At 63.8% G+C, this 27,461-nt stretch overlaps 1 protein-coding gene across 1 annotated transcript; it reads left to right on the forward strand.

The window, feature by feature from the left end:
• The first annotated feature begins 726 nt into the window (after positions 1 to 726).
• Positions 727 to 20,022, forward strand: DDR1 (discoidin domain receptor tyrosine kinase 1). Its single transcript, XM_059833100.1, is given in 19 exon segments — positions 727 to 811; positions 3,627 to 3,729; positions 4,471 to 4,699; positions 6,133 to 6,280; positions 6,482 to 6,584; positions 7,692 to 7,878; positions 8,259 to 8,399; positions 8,401 to 8,506; positions 9,734 to 9,862; positions 9,958 to 10,112; positions 10,985 to 11,080; positions 11,082 to 11,175; positions 12,303 to 12,410; positions 12,861 to 13,036; positions 13,656 to 13,783; positions 13,877 to 14,044; positions 14,877 to 15,111; positions 17,099 to 17,248; positions 19,885 to 20,022. Coding segments are annotated over 19 exon segments (2,679 nt in total).
• The last annotated feature ends 7,439 nt before the right edge of the window (positions 20,023 to 27,461 follow it).

Here is a 27,461-nt window from a genome sequence, read left to right on the forward strand (position 1 = left end):
TCCCAGTCCTCCCTGTTCCCCTCCCAGTGCTCCCAGTTTCCTCCCAGTACTCCCAATTCCCCTCCCAGTCCTCTCAGTGCCCCCAATCCCTATCCCAGTCCTCCCAGTTCCCCTCCCAGTTCCCCTCCCAGTGCTCCCCATTTCCTCCCAGTACTCCCAATTCCTCTCCCAGTCCTCTCAGTGCCCCCAATCCCTATCCCAGTCCTCCCAGTTCCCCTCCCAGTGCTCCCAGTTCCATCCAGTCCTCCCAGTTCCCCTCCCAGTGCTCCCAGTCCCTATCCCAGTCCTCCCTGTTCCCCTCCCAGTCCCTATCCCAGTACTCCCAGTGCTCCCAGGTCCCCTCCCAGTCCTCTCAGTCCTCCCAGTTCCCCTCCCAGTCCTCCCAGTCCCTATGCCAGTGCCCCCAGTTCCCCTCTCAGTCTTCCCAGTCCCCATCCCACCCCTCCCAGTGCCCCCAGTTCCACTCCCAGTCCTCCCAGTTCCCTCCCAATCCCCATTCCTCCCCTCCCAGTCCTCCCAGTTCCACTCCCAGTCCTCCCAGTTCCCTCCCAGTCCCCATCCCTACCCTCCCAGTGCCCCCAGTTCCACTCCCAGTCCTCCCAGTTCCCTCCCAGTCCCCATCCCTCCCCTCCCAGTGCCCCCAGTTCCCATCCCAGTGCCTCCCAGTGACTCCCAGTGTCCCTTCGCTGTCCCCAGGTGCGGTGACCGGGCGGGGCCGGGGCCACCATGGGGGTCCTGCCCCTCCCCCTCCTGCTGCTGGCCGCGGGGACTCAGGCGTCGGGGCTGCAGCTCGGGGGGCACCTCGACCTGGGTGAGACCCTATGGGGCGGCGGGGGGCCCCTATAGGGGCCTATAGCTCCATAGGGGCCGCGTGAGCCTCTGGGTCTCCTACGGGGTCCATAGAGGCCACCTGAGGCTGTGGGTCCCCTATGGGGTCCATAGGGGCCACGTGAGGCTGTGGATCCCCTATGGCGTCCATAGGGACCACGTGAAGCTTTGGGTCACCTATGGCCCAGCTGAGGTTGTGGGTCCCCTATGGGGTCCATAGGGGCCATGTGAGGCTGTGGATACCCTATGGGGTCCATAGGGGCCACGTGAGGCTGTGGATCCCCTATGGCGTCCATAGGGACCACGTGAAGCTTTGGGTCACCTATGGCCCAGCTGAGGTTGTGGGTCCCCTATGGGGTCCATAGGGGCCACGTGAGGCTGTGGATCCCCTATGGCGTCCATAGGGACCACGTGAAGCTTTGGGTCACCTATGGCCCAGCTGAGGTTGTGGGTCCCCTATGGGGTCCATAGGGGTCACGTGAAGCTCTGGATCACCTATGGGGTCCATAGGGACCACGTGAAGCTTTGGGGCACCTATGGGCCAGCTGAGGTTGTGGGTCCCCTATGGGGTCCATAGGGGCCATGTGAGGCTGTGGATACCCTATGGGGTCCATAGGGACCATGTGAAGCTTTGGGTCACCTATGGGCCAGCTGAGGTTGTGGGTCCCCTATGGGGTCCATAGGGGCCATGTGAGGCTGTGGATACCCTATGGGGTCCATAGGGGCCATGTGAGGCTGTGGATACCCTATGGGGTCCATAGGGACCATGTGAAGCTTTGGGTCACCTATGGGCCAGCTGAGGTTGTGGGTCCCCTATGGGGTCCATAGGGGCCATGTGAGGCTGTGGATACCCTATGGGGTCCATAGGGGCCACGTGAGGCTGTGGATCCCCTATGGCATCCATAGGGACCACGTGAAGCTTTGGGTCACCTATGGGCCAGCTGAGGTTGTGGGTCCCCTATGGGGTCCATAGGGGCCATGTGAGGCTGTGGATACCCTATGGGGTCCATAGGGGCCACGTGAGGCTGTGGATCCCCTATGGCGTCCATAGGGACCACGTGAAGCTTTGGGTCAACTATGGGCCAGCTGAGGTTGTGGGTCCCCTATGGGGTCCATAGGGGTCACGTGAAGCTCTGGATCACCTATGGGGTCCATAGGGGCCACGTGAGGCTGTGGATCCCCTATGGCGTCCATAGGGACCACGTGAAGCTTTGGGTCAACTATGGGCCAGCTGAGGTTGTGGGTCCCCTATGGGGTCCATAGGGGCCACGTGAGGCTGTGGATACCCTATGGGGTCCATAGGGGCCACGTGAGGCTGTGGATTCCCTATGGCGTCCATAGGGACCACGTGAAGCTTTGGGTCACCTATGGGCCAGCTGAGGTTGTGGGTCCCCTATGGGGTCCATAGGGGCCACGTGAAGCTTTGGGTCAACTATGGGCCAGCTGAGGCTGTGGGTCCCCTATGGGGTCCATAGGGGCCACGTGAGGCTGTGGATCCCCTATGGCGTCCATAGGGACCACGTGAAGCTTTGGGTCACCTATGGGCCAGCTGAGGTTGTGGGTCCCCTATGGGGTCCATAGGGGCCATGTGAGGCTGTGGATCACCTATGGGGTCCATAGGGGCCACGTGAGCCTTTGGGTCCCCTATGGGCTATGTGAGGCTGTGGATCCCCTATGGGGTCTATAGGGGCCACGTGAGGCTCTGGGTCCCCTATGGGATCCATAGGGACCGCATGAGGCTCTGGACACCTGAGGCTGTGGGTCCCTTATGGGGTCCATAAGGGCCACGTGAGACTCTGGGTCCCCTATGGGGTGTATAGGGCTCCTGTGGGGTGGGAGAGTCATAGGGGGTGTGTAGGGGCCACGTGAGGTTGTGGGTTCCCTATAGGGCCCCTATGGGATGGGAGGGCTATAGGGAGCTTATAGGGGCCCTGTGGGGCCGTGGGACTCCTATAGGGGCCACAGCGAGTTGCAGGTCCCCTATAGGTTCCCTATGGGCGGTGGGTGACCTATAGGAGCCCTATAGGGCAGGAGGGCCATAGGGGGTGGGAAGGGGCCACGTGGGGCTGTGGGTGCCCTATAGCGGCTCTATGGGGCAGGAGGGCCATAGGGGCTGTATAGGGGCTGCGTACGGGGTCTGCAGGGGATGAGGCCAGTGTGTCCCCTGTGTGTCCCCCTGAGTCCCCATGTCCCCCGTGTCCCCCATGTCCCCCGTGTCCCCAATGTCCCCCATGTCCCCTGTGTCTCCAATGTCCCCTGTGTCCCCCGTGTCCCCCATGTCCCCAATGTCCCCCGTGTCCCCAATGTCCCCCATGTCCCCCGTGTCCCAAATGTCCCCCTGTGTTCCCCATGTCCCATTGTCCCCCACTCCCCCAAGTCCCCTGTGTCCCCAATGTCCCCCCAAGTCCCTGTGTCCCCATGTCGCCCTCATCCCCACTGTCCCCCACGTCCTCCCGTGTCCCCCATATCCCCCGTGGCCCCAATGTCCCCATGTGTTCCTCATGTCCCCTGTGTCCCCAATGTCTCCCTGAGTCTCCCACATCCCCCCATGTCCCCCACATCCCCCCGTGTCCCCAATGTCCCCCATGTCCTTCCCATCCCCAATGTCCCCCACGTCCTCCTGTGTCCCCCATGTCCCCAATGTCCCCGTGTGTTCCCCATGTCCCATTGTCCCCCACGTCCCCCATGTCCCCCGTGTCCCTAATGTCCCCCCAAGTCTCCGTGTCCCCCACGTCCCCCTGTGTCCCCATACGCCCCCCCATGTCCCCCGTGTCCCCAATGTCCCCCGTGTCCCCCAGGCAGGTGCCGCTTCGCCCTGGGCATGGAGGACGGCTCCATCCCCGACAGCCGCCTCTCGGCCTCCAGCGCCTGGTCCGACTCCACCGCCGCCCGCCACGGCCGGTGAGCCCAGTACGCACCAGTATACACCAGTACACACCAGTATGGCCCAGTACCCCCCTCCCAGCACCCACCCCCTGCAGTGTCCCCTCCCAGAGTCCCCCAGTGTCCCCACCCCAGAGCCACCGCTGCCTGCCGTGGCCAAGGAGGCCCAGTATGGCCCAGTATAGCCCAGTATGGCCCAGTATGGCCCAGTGCCCCCACCCAGTACTGTCCTGTGCCACCCAGGGTCCCCCGGGTGTCCCCAGGTCCCTCTGTCCTCCTGGGTGTCCCTGTGTCCCCTGGGTGTCCTTGTATCCTCGGGTGTCCCCATGTCCCTCTGTCCTCCTGGGTGTCTCCATGTGTCCCCATATCCCTGAGTGTCCCCATGATGTTCCCATGTCCTCCAAGTGTCCCCATGTCCCCTGGGTGTCCCTAGGATGTCCCCATGTCCCCTGGGTGCCCCCATCTTCCCCAGGTGTCCCCATATCCCCGAGTGTCCCTATGATGTCCCCATGTCCTCCTAGTGTCCCCATCTCCCCTGGATGTCCCCATGTCCTCTGAGTGTCCCCATGTCCCCTGGGTGTCCCCACATCCTTTAGGTGTCCCTAGGATGTCCCCATGTCCCCTGGGTGTCCCCAGGTACCCCCACGTCCCCAGGACATCCCCATGTCCCCAACCTGGGCCACAGCAATGGGGACGGTGCCTGGTGTCCCCAGGCATCCCCACGTCCCCGGTGTCCCCAGGACGTCCCCGTGTCCCCAGGCTGGGTCGCAGCGATGGGGACGGCGCCTGGTGTCCCGCGGGTCCCGTCTTTCCGGAGGAGGAGGAGTTCCTGGAGGTGGACCTGGGTCGGCTGCACGTGGTGACACTGGTGGGGACACAGGGACGTCACGCCGGTGGCCACGGCAGGGAGTTCGCACATGCCTACCGGCTGCGCTACAGCCGTGACCGGCACCGCTGGCTGCGCTGGCGCGACCGATGGGGCACTGAGGTGACCAGGGACCTTGGGGACACCTTGGGGACCTTGGGGATGTTGGGGTGCTGTGACCAGGGACCTTGGGGACATCTTGGGGACCTTGGGGATGTTGGGGTGCTGTGAACGGGGACCTTGGGGACACCTTGAGGACCTTGGGGGTGTTGGGGTGCTGAGGTGACTGGGGACCTTGGGGACCTTGGGGATGTTGGGGTGCTGTGACCGGGGACCTTGGAGACACCTTGGGGACCTTTGGGGTGTTGGGGTGCTGAGGTGACCAGGGACCTTGGGGACACCTTGGGGACCTTGGAGATGTTGGGGTGCTGTGACCGGGGACCTTGGGGACATCTTGGGGACCTTGGGGATGTTGGGGTGCTGAGGTGACTGGGGACCTTGGGGACCTTGGGGATGTTGGGGTGCTGAGGTGACCGGGGACCTTGGAGACACCTTGGGGACCTTTGGGGTGTTGGGGTGCTGAGGTGACTGGGGACCTTGGGAACACCTTGGGGTCCTTGGGGATGTTGGGGTGCTGAGGTGACCAGGGACCTTGGGGACACCTTGGGGACCTTGGAGATGTTGGGGTGCTGTGACCGGGGACCTTGGGGACACCTTGGGGACCTTGGGTGTGTTGGGGTGCTGAGGTGACTGGGGACCTTGGGGACCTTGGGGATGTTGGGGTGCTGTGACCGGGGACCTTGGAGACACCTTGGGGACCTTTGGGGTGTTGGGGTGCTGAGGTGACCAGGGACCCTGGGGACACCTTGGGGACCTTGGAGATGTTGGGGTGCTGTGACCGGGGACCTTAGGGACATCTTGGGGACCTTGGGGGTGTTGGGGTGCTGAGGTGATCGAGGACCCTGGGGACACCTTGGGGACATCCTGGGGATGTTGGGGTGCTCTAGTAACCGGGGGATCCTCAGGGATCGCTGGGGACACTGGGATCCTGGGGTGGTGGTGGTGATCCCTGGGGATCCCTGGGGGATTCCTGGGGATCCCTGGGAGGGCAGCGGGATCTCGGGGGACAATGGGATCCCTGGGAGATCCCAAGGGTCAATGGGATCCTTGGGGATCCCCAGGGATCGCTGGGGACACTGGGATCCTGGGAGGGCAGTGGTGATCCCTGGGGATCCCTGGGAGATTCCTGGGATATCTGGGAGGGCAGTGGGATCTCGGGGGACAATGGAATCCTTGGGAGTTCCCGGGGGTCAATGGGATCGCTGGGGACACTGGGATCTTGGGGTGGTGGTGGGATCCCTGGGAGATTCCTGGGGATCCCTGGGAGGGATCTTGGGGGACAATGGGATCCTTGGGAGATCCCGGGGATCAACAGGATCCCCGAGGATCCCTGGGCTCACGGAGGGGGGGGCCCAGGACACCCCCGGGGTCACTGGGGAGGTCCCCGGCGGTGGGATCGGCACCCCCGGGGATCCCAGCGGATCCCGGTGACGCAGGTGATCGGGGGTAACGAGGACCCCGAGGGGGTGGTGCTGAAGGACCTGGCGCCCCCCCCTGTGGCACGGGCGCTGCGTGTCTACCCCCGGGCCCCCCGCGCCATGAGCGTCTGCCTGCGCCTGGAGCTCTACGGCTGCCCGTGGGACGGTGAGCGGTCCCTTGTCACCCCCCCCGTCACCCTGTGTCACCCCATGTCACCCCGTGTCACCTCCATCCCACTCCATCACCCCCCCAAAGTGCCACCCCATCTCAAAGCCCGGGGGTGTCCCCCAGGGTGGTGGTCCCCCATCCCCACGTCCCCCACTCAACCCCGCGGTGGCCCCGTGGTGATGTGTCCCCTGTCCCCAGCTGGGCTCCTGTCCTACACGGCGCCGCGGGGACAGGTGATGGCACTCGACCCGGCACCCGTCGTCCTCAACGACTCCACCTACGATGGATACAGCGTTGGCCCGTGAGTCCCCCACGTGTCCCCAACTGTCCCCAAGAGCCCCCACGTTGGCCCCAGCTGGCCCCAAAATGTTCTCAGCCATCCTCAGGTGTCCCCAAACTGTCCACAATTGTCCCCAGACTGTCCCTGAACCTCCTCAGCTGCCCTCAGCGGTCTTCAAACTGTCCCCAACCAGCTTTGGCCATCTCCAAGTGTCCCCAAACCATCCTCAGAGTGTCCCTGGACCTCTGCAGGTGTCCCCAACGGTCCTCAAACTGTCCCCAAGTGTCCCCAACCAGCTTTGACCATCTCCGAGTGTCCCCAGGCCATTTGCAATTGTCCCCAAACTGTCCCAGACTGTCCCTGAACATCTTCAGCTGTCCCCAGCACTCCTCAATCTGTCCTCAAGTGTCCCAAAACCAACCCCAAGTGTCCCCAAACTGTCCCCAGACTGTCCCTGGACTTCCCCAGCTGTCCCCAACAGTTCTCAAACTGTCCCCAAGTGTCCCCAACAAGCCTTGGCCATCCCCAAGTTTCCCCAAACCATCCCCAACTGTCCCCAAGTGTCCCCAAACTGCCCTTGGCCATCCCTGACTGTCCCAAACATCTCCAAACAGGCTGCAACTGTCCCCAGATTGTCCCCAACCATCCACCACTCTCCCCAAATGATCCCAAAGTGTCCTCAGATAGTCAACCATTGGCTCAAAATGGCCCCAAATTGTTCCCTGCTGTCCCCAACTGTCCCCAAACAGCCCAAACTGTCCCCAAATTCTCAACTGTTGGCCCCAAACAGCCTCAAACTGTCACCCACTGTCCCAAAAGAGCCTCAGACTGTCCCCAAATTGCCCCATCTGGCCCCAGTTGTCCCCAAGTTGACCCCGATGTCCCCAAAACGGCCCCAATTGCCCCCAGTTGTCACTTGGGGGGTCCCGGGTGGGTGGGATGGAGGGACCCAGGCGTCCGGGACCCCCTTGACCCCAAGGGTGTCACTGGGGGGGGGGTCCCAGGTGGGTGGGATGGAGGGACCCAGGCGTCCGGGAGCCCCTTGACCCCAAGGGTGTCACTGGGGGGGGGGTCCTGGGTGGGTGGGATGGAGGGACCCAGGTGTCTGGGTGTCTCCCACCCCCCCAGGCTGCAGTTTGGGGGGCTGGGCCAGCTGGCGGACGGGGTGCTGGGGCTGGATGACTTCATACGGAGCCGCGAGCGGCGTCTTTGGCCGGGCTACGACTACGTGGGATGGCGCCGGCCCCCCGGCCCCCGACCCCACGTGGAGCTGGAGTTTGAGTTCGAGGGTCTCCGGGCCTTCCGTGCCATGCAGGTGCCCCGCGGCATGCTGGGATAGTGGGAGGGGGGGCCCAGGGCATGGTGGGAAGGGGGGAAAGGGGGTGCCCTAGGGCATCGGGGTGGGGTGGGTTGGGGAGCAGGGGATGGTGGGCAATGGGGTGCCCCAGGGGATCATGGGAGTGAGGGCAATGGGTGGCCCAGGGTATCATGGGGGTTTGGGCAAGGGGTCTGCCCCGGGAATTGTGGGATTGGCCAGCCATGGGGTGCACCCACAAGGGGCCACCACGTCAACCCCACCTCAGGATCTGGAACTTCCCATTGGGGACCCTTTGGCTTAGCACCCCCACCAGCTGCCCCAGGGCATCATGGGACGGTGGCCAACACCCAGCAACCCCCCCCCCCCCCCCCCCCAAGGTTCACTGCAACAACATGCACACGCGGGGGGTGAGCATCTTCGGGGAGGTGGAGTGCCGCTTCAAGAGGAGCCTGGCCACGGCCTGGGAGCCCACCCCGGCCACCCACAGCCTGGGTGGGACCGTCAAGGACCCCAGCGCCCCGCTCGGTCACCGTACCCCTGGGTGGGCGCCAGGCCCGCTTCATCCAGTGCCACTTCTTCTTCACCGGGGAGTGGATGCTCTTCAGCGAGATCACCTTCCTCTCGGGTGAGTCCTACTATGCCAGGCGGCCTCCAGATCTACCTGGGCCTTGGCATCCTCCCCCAGCGGATTGGCTCTTGGGTTGGATGGTTGGGTGACAGGGTGGTTGGTTGGGTGCTGGGGGTCATTGGTTGGGTGCTGGGGTCATTGGTTGGGTGCTGGGGTGGTTGGTTGGGTGCTGGGGTCATTGGTTGGGTGCTGGGGTGGTTGGGTGGGTGATGGGGTCATTGGTTGGGTGCTGGGGTGGTTGTTTGGGTGATGGGGTGGTTAGTTGGGTGATGGGGTCATTGGTTGGTTGCTGGGGTGGTTGGTTGGGTGATGAGGTCATTGCTTGTGTGATGGGGTCATTGTTTGGGTGCTGGTGTGGTTGGTTGGGTGATGGGGACATTGGTTGGGTGCTGGGGTAGTTGGTTGGGTGCTGGGGTGGTTGGTTGGGTGCTGGGGTCATTGGTTGGGTGCTGAGGTCATTGCTTGGGTGCTGGGGTGGTTGGTTGGGTGAAGGGGTGATTGGTTGGGTGCTGGGGTGGTTGGTTGGGTGAAGGGGTGATTGGTTGGGTGCTGGGGTAGTTGGTTGGGTGCTGGGGTGGTTGGTTGGGTGCTGGGGTCATTGGTTGGGTGCTGAGGTCATTGCTTGGGTGCTGGGGTGGTTGGTTGGGTGAAGGGGTGATTGGTTGGGTGCTGGGGTGGTTGGTTGGGTGAAGGGGTGATTGGTTGGGTGCTGGGGTGGTTGGTTGGGTGACCGGGTGGTTGGTTGGGTGCTGGGGTGGTTAGTTGGATGATGGGGTCATTGGTTGGGTGCTGGGGTGGTTAGTTGGGTGACGGGGTCGTTGGTTGGGTGCTGGGGTCACTGTTTGGGTGCTGGGGTGGTTGGACGCAGGACTGGATTGTCAGTAGGTTAACCAGTCCAACGGTGACCAGCTGGTTACCTGGTTGCCTCTTGATTAGTTAGTTGGATGATGGGGCAACTGGTTAGATGTTTGAGGCGTCATGTGACTGGTCGGTGAGTCAAAGGCCAGGTTGGTTGGCCAGTTGGTTAGCTGGTTGGTTGCTTGACTAGTTGGTTGGCTTAGGTCAAAGCTGGTTGAGTGATTGCTTGGTTGGGGGTCAACCAACTCATGAGCCAGTTGGTTGGCCTGTTGGCCAATGGGAAGGCGGTTTGTTTGAGTGGCTTGGCCACTGCCCCCGCCCTCGTTAGCTCCCTCGTTAAGGTGCCGTGGGGCTCTCTCCCCACAGACGTGGTGGAGGAGGCGGTGGGTGCCAGTGGGTGGCCCCCAGCCGCCCCCCCTGACCCCTCGGCAGGGGTCATGGCCGTCCCTGAGGACCCCTGGCACGGGGACGTGGCTACCAACCTCACTACCCTGGGTAAGGCGGGGCTTAATGGGGCGGGGCTTAATGGGGCAGGACCTGAGGGGGCGGGGCCATGATAGGACCCTGCCCACCACCGTCCCCCCCAGCAGCACCTGGGGACCCCAAGCCAGGGCAGCCGGTCGCCAAAGCCGACCACAGCCACACGTCCATCCTGATTGGCTGCCTGGTGGCCATCATCTTGCTCCTATTGGGTGTCATCTTCCTCATCCTCTGGCGGCAGTACTGGAAGAAGATACTGGGGAAGGTGAGTGGGGTAGTGGGCTCAACTGGGAGGAATTGGGAGCCCGGACGCCTGGGTCCAGTGCCCAAGGTCTGGGAGGGTGGTGGGCTCAACTGGGAGGAATTGGGAGCCCGGACGCCTGGGTCCAGTGCCCAAGGTCTAGGAGGGTGGTGGGGTCAACTGGGAGGAACTGGGAGCCCGGATGCCTGGGTGCAGTGCTCAAGATCTGGGAGGGTGGTGGGGTCAACTGGGAGGAACTGGGAGCCCGGATGCCTGGGTGCAGTGCCCAAGGTCTAGGAGGGTGTGGGGTCAACTGGGAGGAACTGGGAGCCCGGATGCCTGGGTCCACTGCCCAAGGTCTAGGAGGGTGTGGGGTCAACTGGGAGGAACTGGGAGCCCTCATGTCTGGGTCCACCGGCCAAGGTCTAGGAGGGTGTGGGGTCAACTGGGAGGAACTGGGAGCCCGGATGCCTGGGTGCAGTGCCCAAGGTCTAGGAGGGTGTGGGGTCAACTGGGAGGAACTGGGAGCCCGGATGCCTGGGTCCACTGCCCAAGGTCTAGGAGGGTGTGGGGTCAACTGGGAGGAACTGGGAGCCCTCATGTCTGGGTCCACCGGCCAAGGTCTAGGAGGGTGTGGGGTCAACTGGGAGGAACTGGGAGCCCGGATGCCTGGGTGCAGTGCCCAAGGTCTAGGAGGGTGTGGGGTCAACTGGGAGGAACTGGGAGCCCGGATGCCTGGGTCCACTGCCCAAGGTCTAGGAGGGTGTGGGGTCAACTGGGAGGAACTGGGAGCCCTCATGTCTGGGTCCACCAGCCAAGGTCTAGGAGGGTGTGGGGTCAACTGGGAGGAACTGGGAGCCCGGACGCCTGGGTCCACCTGAGGGTCCTGCCCACAGGCCCAGCGCCGGCCCTCGGAGGACGAGCTGCGGGTGCAGCTCTCGGTGCCGGGTGACACCATCGTCATCAACAACGCGACGGGGGCGGCGCGGGGACCCCCCCCGCTACGAGCGCATCCCCCCCGGCCAGGGCGAGTACCAGGAGCCGACGCGGTCGCGGCCATCGCTGCCCCCGGTCCCCCCTGGACCCGGTGAGTGGAGGAGGGAGGGAGGGATGGAGACCACGTGGGGATGGATGGATGGATGGATGGATGGATGGATGGATGGATGGAGACCACGTGGGGATGGATGGATGGATGGATGGATGGAGACCACGCGGGGATGGATGGATGGATGGATGGATGGAGACCACGTGGGGATGGATGGATGGATGGATGGATGGAGACCACATGGGGATGGATGGATGGATGGAGACCACGTGGGGATGGATGGATGGATGGATGGATGGAGACCACGTGGGGATGGATGGATGGATGGATGGATGGATGGAGACCACGTGGGGTTGGATGGATGGATGGATGGATGGATGGAGACCACGTGGGGATGGATGGATGGATGGATGGATGGAGACCACGTGGGGTTGGATGGATGGATGGATGGATGGATGGAGACCACGTGGGGTTGGATGGATGGATGGATGGATGGATGGATGGAGACCACGTGGGGATGGATGGATGGATGGAGGCCACATGGGGTTGGATGGATGGATGGATGGATGGATGGAGACCACGCGGGGATGGATGGATGGATGGATGGATGGAGACCACGTGGGGATGGATGGATGGATGGATGGATGGAGACCACGTGGGGATGGATGGATGGATGGATGGATGGAGACCACGTGGGGTTGGATGGATGGATGGATGGATGGATGGAGACCACGTGGGGATGGATGGATGGATGGATGGATGGATGGATGGATGGAGACCACGTGGGGATGGATGGATGGATGGATGGATGGAGACCACGTGGGGATGGATGGATGGATGGATGGATGGAGACCACGTGGGGATGGATGGATGGATGGAGGGATGGATGGAGTGAGACCTGGATGGCTGGAGCCAGCGGGGGAAGGAGGGGAGGGAGGGAATGGAGCCCATCATGGGGATGGAGGGAGGGCGGGGCAGGTGGGCGGGGCCCACATGGAGATCGATGGAGACCACGTGGATGGACGGACAGATGGATGGAGACCACACGGACACCAGGGTCCATCCCAACCCCCCGTCCTCCCACGTTGGGAACCCACCTTGCTGCTGGGGGGGAGGGCGGAGCCTCCTGGCCCCGCCCCTTCACCTGACTCCTCCCTCCCCCGCAGCAGCACCCCTTGCCAACCCGGCCTATCGGCTCCTGCTGGCCACCTACGCCCAGCCAATGGGAGGGCTCGCTCGAGCCCCACCTGATGGGGCTAAGCCAATCAATACAGACGGTAAGGGCGGAGGGGGGCGGGGGAGATGGGCAGCCACGCCTCCAACCCCCCTTGGCCCCACCCTCATCCATGACTGGTCCTGCCCCCTTTGGGGAAGCCCCACCCCCTTTGGGTGAAGTGCCGCCTCCTGCTGGTGTAACCCCGCCCTTGCTGAAGCCCCGCCCCTTCCCTGCAGCCCCACCTCTTCTTGCCATAGCCCCGCCTCTTTTGGCCTACCCCTGCTGTAGCCCCGCCCTCTCCTGGGTTGACTCCTCCCCCTTGTTGTAGCCCCTCCTCCTCTTACCACCATCCCGACCCCTCTGGCTGTAACCCCTCCCCTTCCAATGCCCCTCCTGCCGTGGCCCCTCCCTTTTTGGTGAAGCCACGCCCCCTTGGAGAAGCCCCACCCCTTGGGTGTTTCCCTGCCCCTCCCACTCTAGCCCCACCCCCACTGACACCCCACCCCCGCAGGTGCGGAAGAGCCCGAGGGGGGGGCGGGGGCCTATGCGGAAGCTGACGTCACTGGAGGCTCCGCCTACGCCGTGGCTGGCCCCGCCCCCGGCCCCGCCCCAAGCCCCGCCCTCCCCGCCTTCCCCCGCCGGCGCCTCCGCTTCCGCGAGAAGCTGGGGGAGGGGCAGTTTGGAGAGGTAAGCCCCGCCCCCTCAGCATGAGCCCCACCCCTTGAGTGTTGGCCCTGCCCCCTTGGATGAAGCCCCACCCCTTGGTGTGACTGGCCACGCCCCTTTCCACAGGCCCCACCTTCTTGTCGCTACCCCCCCATGCCCTGCCCCGCCCTGTGGGCACAAGCCACACCCATTTGCGTTTGGCCACGCCCCCATTTGCTGGGCCGACCCATGACAGGCCCCACCCCCCCATTCCCAACTCCGCCCCTTTTATACTAGCCCCACCCCCCTCGGCACCCCACCCCTCCCATAAGCTCCCTATGCAGGGAAGCCACGCCCCTCCTATAAGCCACACCCCCACAGAAGCTCTGCTCCTATAAGCCCCGCCCCCTTGACCCCCACCCAAGCTCCACCCCTGGAGCTGAAGCCACGCCCCCATGCATGAAACCCCGCCCCAGGGCGAAGCCACGCCCTTTCAGTCGAGCCTTGCCCAGGGAACGCAAGCCCCGCCCCCGGGGAGTTTGGCCCCGCCCCCGGGGAGTTTGGCCCCGCCCCCGGGGAGTTTAGCCCCGCCCCGAGGGGGTTAGCCCCGCCCCTGGGGCTTAGCCCCGCCCCATGCCGAGGCCACGCTCCCCCCGGGTAGGTGCTGCTGTGCGAGGTGGAGGACCCCCAGGCTCTGCCCCCCCTCTCCCGCCCCCCCGACCTCCCCCGAGGGCGCCCCCTGCTGGTCGCCGTCAAGGTCCTGCGCCCCGACGCCACCAAGAACGCCAGGTACGGGGCGGGGGCCGGGGCGGGGCGGGGCGGGGGCCGGGGCGGGGCAGGGCGGGGCGCAGGAAGGAGGCGGGGCAGCTGACGGGGGCGCAGGCGGGACTTCCTGCAGGAGGCGCGGACCCTGGGGCGCCTGCGGGACCCCAACATCGTGCGGCTGCTGGGGGTGTGCGCGGGGGCCGGCCCCCTCTGCATCATCACCGAGTACATGGAGCACGGCGACCTCCACCAGTTCCTGGGGGGGCCCCGCGGCCCCGCCCTCAGGTAGGACACGCCCCCTCGAGCCACACCCTCAAGCCACGCCCTCTCAAGCCACACCCCCTTTGAGCCCCCCCTTTCAACCCCTCAGGGGTCCTGCCCCTTTAAGCCCGGCCCTTCCCCACCCCACTGCTCTTTGGCCCCGCCCATTGCTCCACCCCACCCCCAGGCTCCGCCCCTTGCCTGCAAGACACGCCCCCCTCCTGTTTTGCCCACCCCCTTGCCTATAGGTCCCACCCCCTTCTTGCAAGCCACGCCTCTCCCCTTTAGCCACACCTCTTTTCTCAGCAGCCCTGCCCCATGTCTATAAGCCCCGCCCCTTTCCTTGTAGCACCGCCCCTTGGCTGTAAGCCACGCCCCTTGCCATTAGTCCCCTTGCTCTTTCTTCTTGACCTTTAGCCCCACCCCTTCAATTTAGCTCCGCCCCTCCTTCAGCCCCTCCCCAACCCCACCCTCCCACACCCCACCCCCCTTAAGCCCCACCCCCTTAAGCCCCACCCCTTCCTCTTTAACCACGCCCCCTCCCATTCAGCCCCGCCCCTTCCTCTTCCACCCCAGACCCCAGAGCTCCTCTCTTCCCCCCCACCCCTCCCTTAGCCCCTCCCCAGCCCCACCCTCCCATGCCCCACCCCCCTGAAGCCCCACCCCCTTAAGCCCCACCCCTTCCTCTTTAACCACGCCCCCTCCCCTTCAGCCCCGCCCCTTCCTCTTCCACCCCAGGCCCCCAGAGCTCCTCTCTTCCCCCCCCAGCCCCTCCCCAACCCCACCCTCCCACGCCCCACCCCTCGATGCCCCACCCCTTTAAGCCCCGCCCCTTCTGACGCCCCGCCCACCCCAGCCTGGCCACCCTGCTGCACGTGGGGGCCCAGATCGCCTCGGGGATGCGGTTCCTGGCCGGCTTGAACTTCGTCCACCGCGACCTGGCCACCCGCAACTGCCTGGTGGGCGAGGGCTTCACCGTCAAGGTGGCCGATTTCGGCATGAGCCGGCACCTCTACGCCGCCGATTATTACCGGGTACGGGGCCGGGCCCTGCTGCCCATCCGGTGGATGGCCTGGGAGTGCATCCTCATGGTGAGCGAGGGGAGGGGCGGGGCTAAAGGGGGGAGGGAGGGGCTAAAGGGGGAGGGAGGGGCATAGCGAGGGGCAGAGTTAAGGGGATTTGGGGTGGGGAAGGGGAATTGGGGTAGAGTTGGGGGGAGTTAAGGGGATTTGGGGGCATTTGGGGGGAATTGGGCGGCGTTAAGGGGATTTGGGGGTATTTGAGGGGGATTTGGGGGGAATTGGGCGGAGTTAAGGGGATTTGGGGGCATTTGAGGAGGATTTGGGGGGAACTGGGTGGAGTTAAGGGGATTTGGGGAGTCTTGGGTGGACTTAAGGGGATTTGGGGGTATTTGAGGGGGATTTGGGGGGGAATTGGGCAGAGTTAAGGGGATTTGGGGGTATTTGAGGGGGATTTGGGGGGAATTGGGTGGTGTTAAGGGGATTTGGGGGCATTTGAGGGGGATTTGGGGGGAATTGGGTGGAGTTAAGGGGATTTGGGGGCATTTGAGGAGGATTTGGGGGGAACTGGGCGGAGTTAAGGGGATTTGGGGAGTCTTGGGTGGACTTAAGGGGATTTGGGGGTATTTGAGGGGGATTTGTGGGGGAATTGGGTGGAGTTAAGGGGATTTGGGGGTATTTGAGGGGGATTTGGGGGGGAATTGGGTGGAGTTAAGGGGATTTGGGGGTATTTGAGGGGGATTTGGGGGGAATTGGGTGGAGTTAAGGGGATTTGGGGGCATTTGAGGAGGATTTGGGGGGAACTGGGCGGAGTTAAGGGGATTTGGGGAGTCTTGGGTGGACTTAAGGGGATTTGGGGGTATTTGAGGGGGATTTGGGGGGAATTGGGCGGAGTTAAGGGGATTTGGGGGCATTTGAGGGGGATCTGGGGGGAATTGGGCGGAGTTAAGGGGATTTGGGGGCATTTGAGGGGGATTTGGGGGGAATTGGGTGGTGTTAAGGGGATTTGGGGGTATTTGAGGGGGATCTGGGGGGAATTGGGTGGTGTTAAGGGGATTTGGGGGTATTTGAGGGGGATTTGGGGGGAATTGGGCGGCGTTAAGGGGATTTGGGGGTATTTGAGGGGGATTTGGGGGGAATTGGGCGGAGTTAAGGGGATTTGGGGGCATTTGAGGGGGATTTGGGGGGAATTGGGTGGTGTTAAGGGGATTTGGGGGCATTTGAGGGGGATTTGGGGGGAATTGGGTGGAGTTAAGGGGATTTGGGAAGACTTGGGCATAGCGAGGGGCAGAGTTAAGGGGATTTGTGGTGGGGAAGGGGAATTGGGGCAGAATTGGGCAGAGTTAAGAGGATTTGGGGGTATTTGAGGGGGATTTGGGGGGAATTGAGTGGAGTTAAGGGGATTTGAGGGCATTTGAGGGGGATTTGGGGAGACTTGGGCAGAATTAAGGGGATTTGGGGGCATTTGAGGGGGATTTGGGGGGAATTGGGTGGAGTTAAGGGGATTTGGGGGCATTTGAGGGGGATTTGGGGGGAATTGGGTGGAGTTAAGGGGATTTGGGGGCATTTGAGGGGGATTTGGGGGGAATTGGGCGGAGTTAAGGGGATTTGGGGGCATTTGAGGGGGATTTGGGGGGAATTAGGTGGTGTTAAGGGGATTTGGGGGCATTTGAGGGGGATTTGGGGGGAATTGGGCGGAGTTAAGGAGATTTGAGGGCATTTGAGGGGGATTTGGGGAGACGGGCAGAATTAAGGGGATTTGGGGGCATTTGAGGGGGATTTGGGGGGAATTGGGTGGAGTTAAGGGGATTTGGGGGTATTTGAGGGGGATTTGGGGGGAATTGGGCAGAGTTAAGGGGATTTGGGGGCATTTGAGGGGGATTTGGGGGGAATTGGGCGGAGTTAAGGGGATTTGGGGGCATTTGAGGGGGATTTGGGGGAATTGGGCGGAGTTAAGGGGATTTGGGCTGCAGCACGGGGATAGGTTGGCTGAGGGTAGGCGGGGCCTGCACGGGCGTGTCCGTGGGGTGTGTCCATGCTAGTCCCCGCCCCTCCGCAGGGGACCTTCACGCCGGCCAGCGACGCCTGGGCCTTTGGGGTGACGCTGTGGGAGGTGCTGACGCGGTGCCGCGAGCAGCCCTACGGGCGCCTGAGCGATGAGCAGGTCATCGCCAACGCCGGGCACCACTTCCGCGCCCAGGGCCGCCAGGTGGGCACTGGGAGGGACTGGGAAGCACTGGAAGGGCACTTGGAGGGGACTGGGAGGCACTGGGAGAGGACTGGGAGGCACTGGGAGGGACTGGGAGGCACTGGAAGGGCACTTGGAGGGGACTGGGAGGGACTGGGAGGCACTGGGAGAGGACTGGGAGGCACTGGGAGGGACTGGGAGGCACTGGAAGGGCACTTGGAGGGGACTGGGAGGCACTGGGAGAGGACTGGGAGGCACTGGGAGGGACTGGGAGGCACTGGAAGGGCACTTGGAGGGGACTGGGAGGGACTGGGAGGCACTGGGAGAGGACTGGGAGGCACTGGGAGGGACTGGGAGGCACTGGAAGGGCACTTGGAGGGGACTGGGAGGCACTGGGAGAGGACTGGGAGGCACTGGAACAGCACTTGGAGGGACTGGGAGGCATTGGGAGGGGACTGGGAGGCATTGGGAGGGGACTGGGAGGCACCGGGAGGGGCTGGGAGGCACTGGGAGAGGACTGGGAGGCACTGGAACAGCACTTGGAGGGACTGGGAGGCATTGGGAGGGGACTGGGAGGCATTGGGAGGGGACTGGGAGGCACCGGGAGGGGCTGGGAGGCACTGGAGGGGATTGGGAGGGGATTGGGAGGCACTGGAGTAGCACTGGGAGGGGACTGGGAGGCACTGGGAGGGGACTGGAAGGCACTGGGAGGGACTGGGAGGCATTGGGAGGGGATTGGGAGACACTGGGAGGGGATTGGGAGGCACTGGGAGGGGATTGGGAGGCACTGGGAGGGACTGGGAGGGGACAGGAAGAGGGCTGGGAGGGGACTGGGAGAGAGCTGGGAGGGGACTGGGAGAGAGCTGGGAGGGGACTGGGAGAGAGCTGGGAGGGGACTGGGGGCCACTGGGAGGGGCCTGGGAGGCACTGGTAGCGGATGGGAGGCACTGGGAGAAAGGTGGGAGCCACTGGGAGGGACTGGGAGGTACTGGGGGGCACCGGGAAGGGGCTGGGGGCGTACTGGGAGGAACTGGGAGGCACTGGAAGGAGACTGGGAGGGCAGTGGGGGGATGCTGGGGCTCTCTGGGGCAGGTTGGGAGGGACTGAGAGGACACTGGGAGGGGACTGGAGGCGACTGGGAGGCACTGGGCAGGACTTGGAGGGACTGGGAGGACACTGAGTGGGATTGGGGAGTACTGGGAGGCACTGGGGGGGACTGGAGGACCCTGGGTGTCCCCAGAAGAACCTGCTGTGCCCCTCTAGGTGCCCAGTAACCCCCAGTACTCCCAGTAACCCCCAGTACTCCCAGTTATCCCCCCAGTACTCCCAACTACCCCAGTTACTCCCATCCCTCCCAGTCACCCCATTACTCCCAGTTCCCCCCAGTACTCCCAGTTATCCCCCTTTAGTCCCAGTTACTCCCAGTTACTCCCAGTACTCCCAGTTACTCCCAGTCACCTCAGTACTCCCAGTTCCTCCCATCACTCCCAGTTATCCCGCCATTACTCCCAGTTACTCCCAGCCACCCCAGTTCCCCCTAGTACTCCCAGTTATTCCCATCACTCCCAGTTACTCCCCATTACTCCCAGTTACTCCCAGCCACCCCGTTACTCTCAGTACTCCCAGTTCCTTCCAGTTCCCCCAGTACTCCCAATGTCTCCCATCGCTCCCAGTTATTCCCCAGTATTCCCAGTTACTCCCATACCTCCCAGTTTCCCCCCCAGTACTCCCAGTCACCCCAGTTCCCCCAAGTACTCCCAGTTTCTCCCATCACTCCCAGTTACTCCCCATTACTCCCAGTTACTCCCAGTTACTCCCGTTACTCTCAGTACTCCCAGTTCCTTCCAGTTCCCCCAGTACTCCCCGTTACTCCCATCACTCCCAGCTATCCCCCCATTATTCCCAGTACTCCCAGTTACTCCCGTCACTCCCAGTTACCCCCATGACTCCCAGTTACTCCCAGTCACCCCCGTTACTCCCATACTCCCAGTTACTTCCATCAGTCCCAGTTATCCCCCATTAGTCCCCACTACCCCAGTTACTCCCAGATATTCCCATTTACTCCCAGTTTCTCCCAGTTCCCTCCAGTACTCCCAGTACTCCCAGTTACTCCCAGGCACCCCAATTCCCCCCCGGTACGCTCAGTTCCTCCCATCGCTCCCAGTTATTCCCCAGTACTCCCAGTTACTCCCATATCTCCCAGTTACCCCCCCAGTCCTCCCAGTACCCCCAGTTACTCCCAGTCACCCCAGTTCCCCCCAGTTACTCCCCATTCCCCCCAGTACTCCCAGTTTCTCCCATCACTCTCAGTACCCCCATTACTCCCAGTACTCCCAGTTACTCCCAGCCACTCCAGTTCTCCCCAGTTACTCCCCATTCCCCCCAGTACTCCCAGTTTCTCCCATCACTCCCAGTTACCCCCATTACTCCCAGTACTCCCAGTTCCTCCCAGCCACCCCAGTTCCCCCAGTACTCCCAGTTTCTCCCATCACTCCCAGTTACCCCCCATTACTCCCAGTTACTCCCTGCCACCCCCGTTACTCCCAGTTCCCCCATCCCTCCCAGTTCCCCCATCCCTCCCAGTTCCCTCAGTACTCCCAGTTCCTCCCAGTGCCCCCCAGTACTCCCAGTGCCCCCGTGACCCCCCGTGCCCCCAGGAGTACCTGCCCCGCCCTCCGGGCTGCCCTCCGGCGCTGCACGGGGTGATGCTGCGCTGCTGGTCCCGCGACGCCGCCGACCGCCCGTCCTTCGGCCTCCTGCACCGCCTGCTGCGCGACCGCACTGTCCTCGCCTGAGCCGCCGCCTCCTCCTCCGCCTCACCATCCTCTTCCTCGCCGCCAGCATCTGCCCGCCCTCCTTCGGCCTCCCTCTCCATCCTCCTCCTCCTCGTTGGCATCAGCCTTCGTCCCTCCTCCTCCTCCATCATCCTCAGCATCCTCCTCACCATCCTCTTCCTCGCCGCCAGCATCCTCCAGCCCTCCTTTGGCCTTCCTCTCCATCCTCCTCCTCCTCACTGGCATCAGCCTTCATCCCTCCTCCTCCACCATCATCCTCACCATCCTCATCCTCACCATCAGCATCCTTCAGCCCTCCTTCGGCCTCCCTCTCCATCCTCCTCCTCACTGGAATCAGCCTTTGTCCCTCCTCCTCCTCCACCATCATCCTCACCATCCTCATCCTCACCATCAGCATCCTTCAGCCTTCCTCATCCTCCTCCTTCATCCTCCTCCTCCTGCTTTATCATCCTCATCATCATCCTCCTCCTTCATCCCTCCTTCATCCTCCTCCACCATCCACCTCCTCCTTCATCCTCCTTCTCATGCTTCATCCTCCTTATAACCCTCCTCTTCCTCCTCCCTCCTTCAGCCTTCATCTTCCTCCTCCTTCTCTTCCACCTCCTTCTCCTTCATCTTCCTCCTCCTCCTCCTCCTTCATCTTCCTCTTCACCCAACACTGGAAGAACCCAACACTACTGACATGGGACCCCCCTCCAGGCCCCTGGGTGCCCCCCAGATCTATGGGTGCCCCCATGATACCTGGGACCACCCAGTCCCTGGGTGCCCCCCACACCCCTGGGACCCCCCCCTAGGTCTATGGGTGCCCCCCAGATCTATGGGTGCCCCCATGATACCTGGGACCACCCAGTCCCTGGGTGCCCCCCACACCCCTGGGACCCCCCCCAGATCTATGGGTGTCCCCCAGACCCCTGGGTGCTCCCTGGATACCTGGGACCCCCCCAGACCCCTGGGACCCCCCCCAGATCTATGGGTGTCCCCCAGACCCCTGGGTGCTCCCTGGATACCCCTGGGACCCCCCCAGATCCCTGGGACCCCCCCACTAGATCTATGGGTCCCCCCATGATACCTGGGACCACCCAGTCCCTGGGTGCCCCCCACACCCCTGGGACCCCCCCCAGATCTATGGGTGTCCCCCAGACCCCTGGGTGCTCCCTGGATACCTGGGACCCCCCCAGACCCCTGGGACCCCCCCCCAGATCTATGGGTGCCCCCATGATACCTGGGACCACCCCACACCCATCTCCACTCAACACCCTCATTCCTCATTAGCTGGGTGGGGGGTGTGGGGGGGTAATTAGCCAGGGTGGCAGCGGGGGAGGGGTGGGGGGCCGTGGTGGGGGAGGGGCTGTAAATATTTGGTGCCGAAATGGAGATTTTTACACTAATATATAGATGAGTTTTGGGGTCGTTTGTCTCTGTCTCATCTGTGCGAGGGTGCTCGGACCCCTGGGTGCCCCCTTGGGTGCCCGAACGCCTGGGTCCACCCTGGGGTGCTCAGACACCTGGGTCCCCACTTTGGGTGCACGGACGCCTGGGACCCCCCCTTGGGTGCCCGGACGCCTGGGTCCACCCTGGGGTGCTCGGATGGCGGGGGTCCCCACTTTGGGTGCCCAGATACCAGGGTCCCCTCCTGGGGTGCTGGGATGCCTGGGTCCCCACTTTGGGTGCCCAGACACCTGGGTCCCCCCCGGGGTGCTCAGACACGTGGGTCCCCACTTTGGGTGCCCAGACACCTGGGTCCCCTCCTGGGGTGCCCCCCTGGGGTGCTCAGATGCCTGGGACCCCCTTTTGGGTGCCCAGATGCCTGGGTCCCCTCCTGGGGTGCCCCCCTGGGGTGCTCAGATGCCTGGGACCCCCTTTTGGGTGCCCAGATGCCTGGGTCCCCTCCTGGGGTGCCCCCCTGGGGTGCTCAGACACCTGGGTCCCCTCCTGGGTGCTCGGACACCAGGGTCCCCTCCTGGGGTGCTCAGATGCCTGGGTCCCCACTTTGGGTGCCCAGACGCTTGGGTCCCCTCCTGGGGTGCCCCCCTGGGGGTGCTCAGATGCCTGGGACCCCCTTTTGGGTGCCCAGATGCCTGGGTCCCCCTTTGGGTACTCGGACACCTGGGTCCCCTCCTGGGGTCCCCCCCTGGGTGCTCAGACACCTGGGACCCCACTTTGGGTGCCCAGATACCAGGGTCCCCTCCTGGGGTGCTGGATGCCTGGGTCCCCACTTTGGGTGCCCAGACACCTGGGTCCCCCCCCGGGGTGCTCAGACACGTGGGTCCCCACTTTGGGTGCCCAGACACCTGGGTCCCCTCCTGGGGTGCCCCCCTGGGGTGCTCAGATGCTGGGACCCCCTTTTGGGTGCCCAGATGCCTGGGTCCCCTCCTGGGGTGCTCAGACACCTGGGTCCCCACTTTGGGTGCCTGGATGCCTGGGACTGCCCCCTTTGGGTGCTCGGACACCTGGGTCCCCTCCTGGGGTGCCCCCTGGGGTGCTCAGATGCCTGGGTCCCCACTTTGGGTGCCCAGACACCTGGGACCCCCCCCGGGGTGCTCGGATGCCTGGACCCCACTTTGGGTGCCCAGATGCCTGGGTCCCCTCCTGGGGTGCCCCCCTGGGGTGCTCAGACATGTGGGTCCCCACTTTGGGTGCCCAGACACCTGGGTCCCCTCCTGGGGTGCCCCCCCTGGGGTGCTCAGACACCTGGTCCCCTCCTTGAGTGCTCGGGCACCAGGGTCCCCTCCTGGGGTGCCCAGATGCCTGGGTCCCCTCCTGGGGTGCTCAGACACCTGGGTCCCCACTTTGGGTGCCCAGACACCTGGGTCCCCTCCTGGGGTGCCCCCCTGGGGTGCTCAGACATGTGGGTCCCCACTTTGGTGCCCGGACACCTGGGTCCCCTCCTGGGGTGCTCGGACACGTGGGTCCCCTCCTGGGGTGCTCAGATGCCTGGGACCCCACTTTGGGTGCCCAGACGCTTGGGTCCCCTCCTGGGGTGCCCCCCTGGGGTGCTCAGATGCCTGGGACCCCCTTTTGGGTGCCCAGATGCCTGGGTCCCCTCCTGGGGTGCTCAGACACCTGGGACCCCCCCCTTGGGTGCCCGGACACCTGGGTCCCCTCCTGGGGTCCCCCCCTGGGGTGCTCAGACACCTGGGACCCCACTTTGGGTGCCCGGACACCTGGGTCCCCTGAGAGGTGGTGATGGGGGGGTCCCTTTTTTTTTTTGGGGGGGGGGGGGGCCGGTCTGGCATACAGTGGGGGGTCCCCAGACCCCTGGGTCCTCTCTGCCCATCCCCCCTTTGGGGATAATGACGCAAACACCCCCCCCCCACCCCCCCCCCCCCCCATGACTCAGGGTTTAGGAACCCAGACATCCAGCCAGCTGCCCAGCCCCCACCCAGCACCCAGTAGGGCACCCAGACCTCCGGGCACCCCCAGATATCTGGGTGTCTCATCCTATAGGTGCCCCATCCTATAGGTGCCCCCCCCTTCCAGGGGACCCAGGTGTTTGGGGGTGTCCCCCCCCCCCCCCCCCCAAAGGGTCTGGGTGCCCCCGCAGGAATCGGGACCCGGTTGCGCAACGTGGGAAAAGCCGTGGCGTGACACACGTGTAAGGGGGGGGGGCAGGAAGCTATAGGGGCTATAGGGGAAGGGGGGCTATGGGGGGGGCTACAGGGGGTGTTGGGGGGGTTAGGGAGGAGGTCAATGCCCAGTGAACCCCCTCCTATCCCTATACACCCCCTATACACCCATATATGTTCCTATACAGCCCCCCTATACAGCCATATATGCTCCTATACACCCCTATATGCTCCTATACACCCCTATGCGCTGCCATAACCCCCTATACATCCCCTACACTGCCATAAATCCCCATACGCCCCTACATACCCCTTTACGTCCGAGTATTTCCCCATACACTCCTATATACCCCCTATACACCCCCCAACTCCCCTTTAACCTACTGTACCCCTCCATACACCCCCTATATTCATTTACACACCCCTATAGACTGCTATACACCCCCATACAGCCCTATGCATCCCCATACAGACCCCCCGGAACCCCCTCTACAGCCTCTGTACACCTCTGCGGGCTCCTCTGGACCCCCGTCCACCCCCTATATGCCCCTATACAAGCCTTAAAGACACTGTAGACCTCCCTTAAAGACTCTAAAGACCCCTATAGACATCTATGCATCCCCTATAGCCCCCTATAGCCACGCATACATCCTCTATAGCCTGCTATAGCCACCCATACACCCCCCCAGTCCCATATAACCCCCTATAGCCCCCTTCATTCTCTATAGCCCCCTCGGCTCCCTATCACCCCATACACCCCCTATAGCCCCCTGTACCCCTACATGTAACCCCCATAGCCCCCTATACACCCCCTATAGCCCCCTATACACCCCCTATAGCCCCCTATACCTCTCCACACAACCCCTGTACCCCCCAATACACTCCCTATAGCCCTCCTCATACACTCTCTATAGCCCCCTCAGCTCCCTATCACCCCATACATCCCCTATAGCCCCCTGTACCCCTACATGTAACCCCCATAGCCCCCTATACACCCCCTATACACCCCCTATAGCCCCCTATACCTCTCCACACAACCCCTGTACCCCCAATACACTCCCTATAGCCCTCCTCATACACTCTCTATAGCCCCCTCAGCTCCCTATCACCCCATACATCCCCTATAGCCCCCTGTACCCCTACATGTGACCCCCATAGCCCCCTATACACCCCCTATAGCCCCCTATACCTCTGCACACAACCCCTGTACCCCCCAATACACTCCCTATAGCCCTCCTCATACACTCTCTATAGCCCCCTCAGCTCCCTATCACCCCATACACCCCCTATAGCCCCCTGTACCCCTACGTGTAACCCCCATAGCCCCCTATACACCCCCTATAGCCCCCTATAGCCCCCTATACCTCTCCACACAACCCCTGTACCCCCCAATACACTCCCTATAGCCCTCCTCATACACTCTCTATAGCCCCCTCAGCTCCCTATCACCCCATACATCCCCTATAGCCCCCTGTACCCCTACGTGTAACCCCCATAGCCCCCTATACACCCCCTATAGCCCCCTATAGCCCCCTATACCTCTCCACACAACCCCTGTACCCCCCAATACACTCCCTATAGCCCTCCTCATACACTCTCTATAGCCCCCTCAGCTCCCTATCACCCCATACATCCCCTATAGCCCCCTGTACCCCTACATGTAACCCCCATAGCCCCCCTATACACCCCCTATAGCCCCCTATAGCCCCCTATAGCCCCCTATACACCCCCTATACACCCCCATAGCCCCCTATACCCGCCGCCATCGCCACTATACGGCCCCCCTAGCCCCCTACACAAGCCCCATAGCCCCCTATAGACTATTATAGACCCCTATGGGTCCCATACGCCACCTATAGCCCCCTACGGACCCCTATAGCGCCCCATATACCCCCCTATAGCCCCCCTACACACCCCTAGAGCGCCCCCGGGCGGGCGGGTGGGGCATCCCGGTGAGGCCACGCCCCCCAGCGGCACGCAGCCAATGGGAGTAGAGGAAGGGCGTGTCCCTCCCTGCAGGAGGCGGAGCCTCTCCGCCGCCATAAGAGCGACGCCGTCACCGCCGCCGCCATTTTGCGAGATGACCATGACCGTGATGGCGGCGGCGGCGGCGGCCACGACATATCCGGGCCGGGTTTGGGGTCCCCCTGAGGGGATCCCCGGTGGGGTCACCCCTTCCCCACCCCGACACTTCACCTTCGAGCCTCCGGTAGGGCCCAGCGGCCCCCCTAGGCCCCGCCGCCGCCACCGCCGCGTCCTTTACCCGCCTGCTGTGAGTACCGGACGGCTGCGTTCCCCCGGGGGGTGGGGCGGGGGAAGGGGGGGGGGATCCCTCCTCGGTCCCCTGGGTCCCCGGCTCCTGGGTCCCTGGGGGGGGGCAGGATGAGGCACATTTCCCGGAGGAGCGGGGGGGGTGAGTCATTTCCTCCCCCCGCCCGCCTCCGGCCTGACTCAGCCCCCCCGGGGGGAGCACCCGGTGTCCTGGGGAGGGCCCCGGGGGTCACCTCACCCCCCCCCCCCGGGCCAGTGTTTGCCCCAGGGAAGGGCTAATTTGCCCCCCCAGGGAGGGGCAATTCCCCCAGTCGCCTTTCTGGAAGCTAAGCAGGGTCGGAGAGGGTTTGCCCTCGGATGGGTTCCCTAAGCTTGATCAGGAGTGGCATTTCCCCCAGCCGGGGGGGGGTTATTTGCCTCGGGGGAGGGACCTGGGGGTGTATCCCTCCCTCCCAGGAGAGTATTTGCCCCCCTGGAGGGGTTATTTGCCCCGGGGGAGGAACCTGGGGGTGTATCCCTCCCTCCCAGGAGAGTATTTGCCCTCCTGGGGGGGTTATTTGCACCGGGGGAGGGATCTGGGGGTGAATCCCTCCCTCCCAGGAGAGTATTTGCCCCCGTGGGGGGGTTATTTGCCCCGGGGGAGGAACCTGGGGGTGTATTCCCTCCCTCCCAGGAGAGTATTTGCCCTCCTGGGGGGGTTATTTGCCCCGGGGGGGGACCTGGGGGTGAATCCCCCCCTCCCAGAGGAGTATTTTCCCCCCCTGGGGAGGGTTATTTGGCCCGGGGGGGTAATTACCCCAGTTACCCTTCTGGAAGCTAAACAGGGTCGGGGGGTGTTTGCCCTTGAATGGGTTTCCTAAACCTCATCGGGGGCAGTTATTTGCCCCCAGGGCGGGGGGATTTGCCCCCAGGGAGGGGGTATTTGCCCCCGGCAGGTCGGTTCTTACCCCACTTTGTTGCCCCCCAGGTGCGGCGGCCGCCCCCCACGGAGGAGCCGAGCGCGGCGAAGCGGCTCCTGGTGCTGCTGTTGGCCGTGGTGAGCGCCCAGGTGTACAACGCGCCCGGGGACGTGACACCCGAGGTGGCTGCGACGACGGCGGTGACACCCGAAACACCCACGGTGACACCCGAAACACCCGCGGTATCTGCTGTGACATCCCTGCTGGGGGACGGAGCGCTGCTCAGGACTGCTGTGACACCCACGGGGACAACCCGGACACCCAATGAGACACTGGTGGGGACACTGGCAGCACCTGTGGGGACACCCATGGGTGCCTCCTGCCCCCGTCTGCTGCTGTCACCTGCCCTGCGGCCCCACAACTGCACAGCCAGCGGCACTGCCCGCTGAGGGGCACCCAGGATGCTCACCCTGGTCTCAGGGTGGCACCCCAGACTGTCACCTCTGCCTCGGGGTGGCACCCAGCACCCTGCCGTGCCTATCGCCGTGGCCTCAGGGCTGTGCCTAATGCGCTGGACTGGTGGCTGTGCCTATTGTAGTGGCCACAGGGTGGCACCACGCACCCATGGGTGCCCCTCACCTCAGCCTCGGGGTGGCACCCAGTGCCCCAGGGACACTTTAGGGCCCATCACCCTGGCCTTAGG

This window comes from Gavia stellata, chromosome 39 (assembly GCF_030936135.1).
Source record: "Gavia stellata isolate bGavSte3 chromosome 39, bGavSte3.hap2, whole genome shotgun sequence".
Taxonomy (NCBI): Eukaryota; Metazoa; Chordata; class Aves; order Gaviiformes; family Gaviidae; genus Gavia; species Gavia stellata.